The 8,039-nt window shown below is 36.0% G+C and overlaps 1 protein-coding gene across 1 annotated transcript; it reads left to right on the forward strand.

The window, feature by feature from the left end:
* Positions 1-2,117: 2,117 nt before the first annotated feature.
* Positions 2,118-3,472, forward strand: LOC122067323 (probable carboxylesterase 15). Its single transcript, XM_042631152.1, has one exon. The coding sequence runs from the start codon at positions 2,211-2,213 to the stop codon at positions 3,219-3,221; it is 1,011 nt and encodes a 336-aa protein (XP_042487086.1). The 5' UTR covers positions 2,118-2,210; the 3' UTR covers positions 3,222-3,472.
* The last annotated feature ends 4,567 nt before the right edge of the window (positions 3,473-8,039 follow it).

Here is an 8,039-nt window from a genome sequence, read left to right on the forward strand (position 1 = left end):
TGTATGTGGTGCTAAATGCATAACATGGACAAATAATAATGAGCGTCATCCGAGGAGAAGATTCTACAAGTGTCGTACATGCAGTTCTTTTTTTATATGGGTAGAGACCACTTCAAAATGTGTGAATGTGGAGAAGGATAGTGCAAAGTTCGAAGGTGCAATAATGAACCATATAAAGGATGAGACTTCTGGTGTTAATTCCACCTCAATGTGATAGAGAGATGGGCTAATTTTTTTTCACAATTTCATAAAAATAATCATTGGCATATAATTATTTAATGTTTGAATGATTACATTTCTCTTTTAGTTCAAAAAATCAAGGATGTGGAATGTTTGAATTAATAGAGATTGGAAAATCTTTTTTATCCAACCATGTAGCAAGGAGTATGGGCGTGATTCAACTTACAATGACACCTCGCTCGTCCATCCACAAATTATCTATAGGGATATTTCAAAGGTAGAATTGAAGCTTGAATGATAAACACGGATAATTTCCTAGCATACAAGGAAATTGGAAGACGTACTAGATGCTATAGGAAGTATTGACATTAACAAATGAAGATGTCTAAAAAGAGAGAAGCGAAAGTGACTTATTCATCTTCGATTTCTAAATATCAATTTATTTCATCAATGCCTTTAATTCTCCGTTGAAATTGTTCTAAACTGTTTTCTTTCTCAGTGGTTTTTAATTAAAGTATAATCTTTTTTTTTTCTCTGTGTTTTAACAAATAAAATCTGAAATATAATATTAAAACAGGGTCAAAAAAGTAGTTTAGGGCCATGCAATAAATCAATTGATACTTAGATACATAAATTGACAAGCTGACATTTTAGTGGCAGCCAAGCAACTATTCAAGGTGATTCTAAGTGTTTCCAAATGACAAACTTAGGGTAGCTAAACAACTTTTCGAGATGCTTCACCTTATAGAATCACTACAATCCAAACCGTTACGTATCAAGAATATGATTCGACAGAATATCAACTTATGTGTCAACATCTATCTAAAAATTTATCCAATCAAGCACGACCTTACATACTATGCCTTGACTCAGTTGTTAACCACTTGATGAATATATGAAATGCTGTTAAGGATATTTCCGTTTTTAATAGGCATTAAGAAATGTTAATTAAACCTTCAAGGGAGTAGAGTTCAAATTGATAAGAACCAACACCTCACAATTAAGAGGTCATGAGTTCAAATCTCCTTGGGGCCTAACTATAAAAAAAAAAATCTTGATAGGATTGACGGTCCAAAGTGATTTGGTTTTTTCCTGTCAGGTTTATGAGGCCTACTTCTTTCTTGTCCATCTCCTTTGTCACGTGTATAGTTTTTTTTTCTTTAACTCTAATAGCCACTCCTTTCACTTCTTGTGACCAACACACATAAAACTAGTACAGAACATAAAACAAAAAGATGAAAAGGTAGCCAGATACAACGGTTGGAGATAATCAATTAACTCTCACTACAGAAGATCTCAATTGGGCAGAATCTAAGGTAGCAGTGGATGTCTTTGAGGGCAAAGCTCTTGCCCCCTTGGGGTGTTTTGTACTTGAGGAGTGCTTTGTATTATATAATTTGTAATATTTCAGCATATCTGGAGAGAGGAGAATTAACCACCGGACACACCGATTTAAATCTTGGGAATCAAATCGGTATCGTTTACAATATTGATGAGGATTGATTGATTTTACCCTTAAAATAAAAATAAAATAAAATAAAACAAAAAATTTATAGGAATTTTATATTTACCCTGATGATTTTTATCTGTTTTGGCTACTATGGTTCATAATGACGCCAATAAGTACTGGTGACCAATGTATATAATTTTCCTTTAGTCTTAAATGAAAACTTATATTATCCATAAAACACACACACACACGCTCTCTCTCTTTCTCTCTCTATCTATCTATATATATATATATATATATATCAGGTGTGTGTATAATATCACTCCTGGTAGGGCCTTCTCTAATTGAGCTTTACAAGCTTATAGCCGTGACTAAAGTTATATTCTATTGGAATTTTAATTTTTTAGAGGTTCGGTGAAACTTCCCATTCATCTAACTACCCTTCCATTATAAAAGGGCAGCTAAGGCCCTTCGTTGTGTTGTACCCAAGTCGCCCAACCTCCTTGACTAGAATTGAGTATTGCAATTTGCAATCCAATTCCCCAATCTTCTTGCTTTGAATTTAGCTAATAACACAACCATGGTCTATCAGAAGAAAGTGATAGAAGAGGTAGCCTGCTGGCTCAAGCTCTTCAACGACGGTTCAGTCGACCGCACCTGGTCAGGACCCCCTGAAGCCGAGTTCATGGCAAAACCTGTGCCACCCCATGAAGAATTCATTGGTGGAGTCGCTGTTCGTGACTTGACACTTGACACAAAATCCGGCCTCGGCGTACGCCTTTACATGCCCGAAAGAAATCCCGACGACGATGAGAAACTTCCCATCGTTGTCCATTTCCATGGTGGTGGCTTTTGTATAAGCCAACCCGAGTGGTACATGTACTACCATATATACACACGCCTAGTTAACTCAGCACGAGTCATGTGTGTCTCTGTCAAGTTGCGGCTAGCCCCCGAGCACCGTCTCCCCGCAGCTTGCGAGGATGGTCACTCCGTCCTCCAATGGCTTCGTGCCGTTGCTCTTGGCAAATTGTCTGAGCCATGGCTCGAAGCCAACGGAGATTTCAAGCGTGTCTTCCTCATTGGGGATAGCTCAGGGGGAAACCTTGTCCATGACGTGGCAGCCCGTGCCGGGGCTGAAGATTTAGCTCCTGTTCGAGTAGCCGGGGGAATACCAATTCACCCTGGGTTCGTCCGAGCTGAACGGAGCAAGTCCGAGTTAGAGAAAAAATCTGACTCACCTTTCCTTACACTAGAGATGGTTGATAAATTCTTGGCCTTGGCCTTGCCAATTGGCTCCACAAAGGATCATCCACTCACATGCCCGATGGGTCCCGTGGCTCCACCTCTTGCCAATCTGAAGCTGCCACCGTTTTTGGTTGTGCTGGCTGAGAATGACTTGATTTTGGACACCGAGATAGAGTACTGTGATGCAATGAAGAAGGCCGGGAAGGATGTAGAAGTGCTAGTTAACCATGGCGTTGGTCACTCGTTTTATCTCAATAAGATCGCCGTTGAAATGGACCCCCATACAGCTTGGGAGACCCACCGGCTTATTGCAGCAATCGACGATTTCATCCAAAGGCATTAGCGGTTCTTGCAACATGTTGGTCACAGATTCAAAACTTAGAAACAATCTCTTCTGTAAGGCAGGGGTTAAGGCTACGTACACTTGCCCCTCTCAAACCCTATGGTAGCAGGAGCCACATGGACTAGGTTGCTATTTTGTTTTTTACATGCATTATAAGGAAGATGATTAAGAGATTTATGTAAAGTATCTGTTTAAAGGAGAATTAATTTAGCTCCGCTACTCTATAATCTCTATTGAACTGTTTCAAAGGTCTGCCCATTCAAATGCAAGGTTCCACTTTTCTTCTTCGTCTTTCCTCCTCCCTCCGGACAAGTCATGGGTCAACGTACATGTCTCCTACCAAATGTAAACCAATGGTGGGTGGAAGCACAAAGTTTGAGGGGGAGAATACTTTTTTTTTTGGCTAACTCTGGTCCCAGTGAAATTATATAAAAAGAATTTGAAACTTATCGAATTTACGATAGTATTCTTGACATCTGTGTCATCCTACCCTTGACCAAAGTTCTCGAGAGTTGAATAGGGCAAAAAAGGGTTTTATTTTATTTTATTTTTATTAAAAGTCATCAAAGAACTATATAATAATAATAATAATAATAATAATAATAATAATAATAATAATAATAATAATAATAATAATAATAATAATAATAATAATAATAATAAAAAAGTCCAGTGGAAATTTCTAGGCATTCTCACATAGGATATCCGGGGCAAGGCCACAATAGGGTCAAGTTGGGTTGTGCTTTTTAAAACCCTAGGCTAATTCTAAGTCCCATTAGTTGAGCCCACGCCCGCCCTGAACCTTGACTTAGTGCGACATAAAAACTTCAACCATAGTCTAACCTTGTAGCGGTCAGCCTAGCTTAGCCTAGCCCACCCATAGTTAGCAAATTCGGATTCGGGAATTATTCGGACGGAGAATTATTCGGAATAATTCGGACGATTAATTTAAGGATTCGGTCAAAAAAGCGGTCAAAAAATCTTATTGGGGTTTTTTTAAAAAAAAATTTTGTTTTTTTATTTTTTTATTTTTTATTTTTGGTTTTTTTTTTTTTAAATAATGTTTAAATGGACCGAATAATTCGGTTTAATTCGGATTCGGTCCGAATTATTCGCGATTTATATTCATTTTGGAAAAAGTCGTGAATTTTAAAGAATTTTATTTTTAATTCGGATTCGGTCCGAATTTTTGATAAAATTCTTTAAAATTCGGTTCGGCCGAATAATTCGCGAATTATTCGGCCGAATTGATAACTATGAGCCCACCAGAGAGAGGCAGGTGCTTTCATGAATGAATGTGGTAAACAAATAAATCTTATAGTTACATATCGGCCTAGCTAACTCCACCCTGATTGGCCTTGATTGAATAGCACCAGACTGGGATGTCTCTGATTGGACCTGACCTTAGTTTGCTATCTAGAGAGGGGTGTACCTTGACCTTGATTTTCCATGAAGGGCCGGTATACCCTGACCCAATAAAATATGAAATAAGTAAAAATTCATTTGAATTTGCATCTAAATCCTTTGGAATTAAAAAATAAAATACCCCCTATACTTTTCCACAAACATTCCCCTAAACAGAAAGATTCTATCTAACATTTCCAACCGTTTGAAATGGCGGTTAAGTCAACCAATTTTTTGATAATCCCTAAACTACCCCTTACCAGTTAAAACCCCAAAATACCCTTAATGAATTATTTATTAAGGTTATTTAGATAATAAGAGATTGATGATATCATCACTTAACGACCTAATTCTAACGGAATGGATTTTTTTAGAAATTTTCTGATGAAAGTGAGGGATATATGAACTCTTATTTTCACTTTTGGGGGTCACCCCAAATTATGGAGATTTTTAGGAGTGGTACAAAAAATTTTCCAATTTCATAAAAGTTAAAATTGGTATTCAACATGGGTAGTTTGGTTATTAGGAAAACTAATTTCATGACTTAACAGTCATTTCTCACGGAAAGGGACGGTAGATAGAATCCTTCAGATTAGGGGGAGGGAAGTGATATTTTTAAAAAGATCTAGGAGGAACATGATATTTCACCATAGTACAGTGAAAGGGAGTGATATTTTCCTCAATATTATATATAAAAAATTTAGAAAAAAAAATTGATCCATTTTTCTTGATCCAAAAATAAGCTCACAAATAAGAGTGGCAACACCCCAAAATGTGTACGCTAGGTCAATAACTCTTATAGTAGTGATTCTAACTACCGGAGCAAAAGTGTCAAAATAATCAATATTTTTCTTTTATCTAAAACCTTTGACTACAAGTCTAACTTTAAACTTATCAAGTGATCCATCAGGTTTTAATTTCTTTTGAAATATCCACTTAGTGTCTAACATTTTAGACCCTAGGGGTAAGTCAACTAATTCCCAAGTGTGATTGGACAATGTGGAATCTATTTCATTTTTATAGCTTCCCTCCAAAATACTGCATCTTGAGATGTTATGGCCTCTTTATATGTAAGAGGGTTCTTGTCTACAAGATAGACAAGCCAATCATCATCTGAATAAATAGACTTCTTTTGTCTTTTACTCCTCTTTAATTGATTTGCTCCATTTTCACTTGGTGTAGGATCAGAATCTTTTGACATATTTTCTCCTAAGCATAAATCATCATTATGTTCCTTATTTTCTAATAATTTTGTCCTAAAAAGAAATAAATTTTCAAAAAATTCAATATGCCTGATTCCACTATATTGTTCTATTCACATATTTCACCTATTGTTTTAAGAACCATACAATAGTATGCAGAACAATGTTTTGCATATCCAATGAATATTCAATCAAAAGTCTTAGGACTAACCTTTCTTTTCTTTGGTTCTATAATTGCCACTTTAGCCAAGCAACCTCATACTTTTAAATGATTTAAACCAGATTGTCTACCAAACCATAACTCAATGGTAACATATCGGTCTTCTTGTGGGGTATACTCCTATTTAAATATGTGCAGACCATATGATGATAACAAATATTTTTAAGGCAGATACCATAAGCCTTTTCCACGGTTTGAAGAAAGCAAACGACAAAGAATGGGACATAACTGAAGTCTGGAGTGATTTAGAGATTTTGCATGACCTAGTTGTGAATGCCAACATCAGTTTGTGGTCTTGGAGCTCAGTCCCATCATTTTTTTATGTCTATAAGCCTCTTTTTTTAGTTCATTTTTTGCTCGAGCTCTCTAACGAAGTTTTGTTCCTATTTAAGCACCTGGCTTACCTTGTTATGCACAAAAAACTAAAATCTATGACAGAGGAACTTTGGTAGATGTTTTTAAACATTTTAGTTAATAATTTTTTCTTCTTATCTAAAAAAAATAAAAAAATCAATCATATTTGCATTTGGATCAGTTACCAAAGTCTATAATGCAAATGCATAAGATAAGTTGTAAAAACATTGTGAAGCCTTGTTCTCTACCCTTTCCCAAATAAGTCCATAGTGATAGTTTATAGGGAAATATATATTGCTGCCATGGGATGTCCTGTATTGTAAGTGTGTGGTAAAATTATAAATTCAAAATTTAGGGCTTATAAGATTTATCAATGCTAATGCATCAAATTTAAGATTTAGTCCATAACTTTGAGGAGGACAGAATAACAATACTCCACAAGTTTGGGAATGGAGGTCATGGAGTATGGGAGTATCTTTACTGGAAAAAAAAAAAAAAAAAAGGAGCACGGGAGCATATGGTGGTGAGTTCTTTAGTTTACTAACAGGACTCTGAAATTGATAAGAAACTAACTTGGATACACAAGGTAGAAAATAATTGCTTTCAGAAATGAGATTGAAGGCCAATTATTTAAGACGATGGAATCCATTACCCCCAAAGTTAAAGAAACACTTCATGCTCTAGGACTGTTATGTTGACCATTAAAACCATGATAAACACACAAACACGGTGCACTATGAAGCTAGTGTGTGTGTGAAAGAGGATCATACCTTAGCAAGAATGCAGGGGCGATGGTGGTACTCTAGTAACTCTCTGTAACAATCATACATGTATAAGTTTGATGTCATGTGTATCTAATACAATAAGTATTTTATACCAAATCAACAGATTAGATCCATGTCTTTATATCATAAGGTCCAAAAAACACCCCATAAAATATTCTTATATGGAGTGACCGACAAGAAAACCCCAACCCTTACTTGTGGTGGTGTCAGCCACATTTGTGTTTGTAGTGGTAAGCAATTCAGGTATATGATGGTTGTGCTTCACCAAAGATTAATATTCTTATTTAAGATTTGGATCAAATCATTGTAGATTAAGTTCTTGGTAAAATCTTGTATTTGTACTGTTGTTCTTTTTTAGTACCATGAATACCATAACAAAAGGGAGGTTATTTCCAGAAATTACCCAAAAAATGAATAACCATCTGGTGCTGAGCAATTGACCATGTCATGGAGCTATTTCAATGGCTGCTCTTCTTAGAAAACTGACCTAGGAATGAAATATAAGGGCTGGAGGGGCATAGTCTACTGATAGTTCATTCCAAGTTTCTATTTAAATAGTAAAGAAGTGGTTTCCTGGACATGCTCAAAGAGGGCTTTCATTGAGACTACTAATCTGGTATGGTAAAACCATTTTCGAAGGGTCCTAATGACTCGACTTGGAAGAAGAATTTTCCTAAGAAAAACCCCAATGTTGGACTCTCTGTGTCAAGAACAGGCATAAGAGTGAAATAAGGTTTTTGAGCAACCATTAGCTAATAAATCCCAAAACCATCGATTGGAACAGGGAAAGTTGAAACAATTATACAAAATAATATGGAACTAAAATTCCCAAACCAGTTTGATGCTTCGCTTG

The sequence above is a fragment of the Macadamia integrifolia genome, unplaced genomic scaffold, assembly GCF_013358625.1.
Source record: "Macadamia integrifolia cultivar HAES 741 unplaced genomic scaffold, SCU_Mint_v3 scaffold2838, whole genome shotgun sequence".
Taxonomy (NCBI): domain Eukaryota; kingdom Viridiplantae; phylum Streptophyta; class Magnoliopsida; order Proteales; family Proteaceae; genus Macadamia; species Macadamia integrifolia.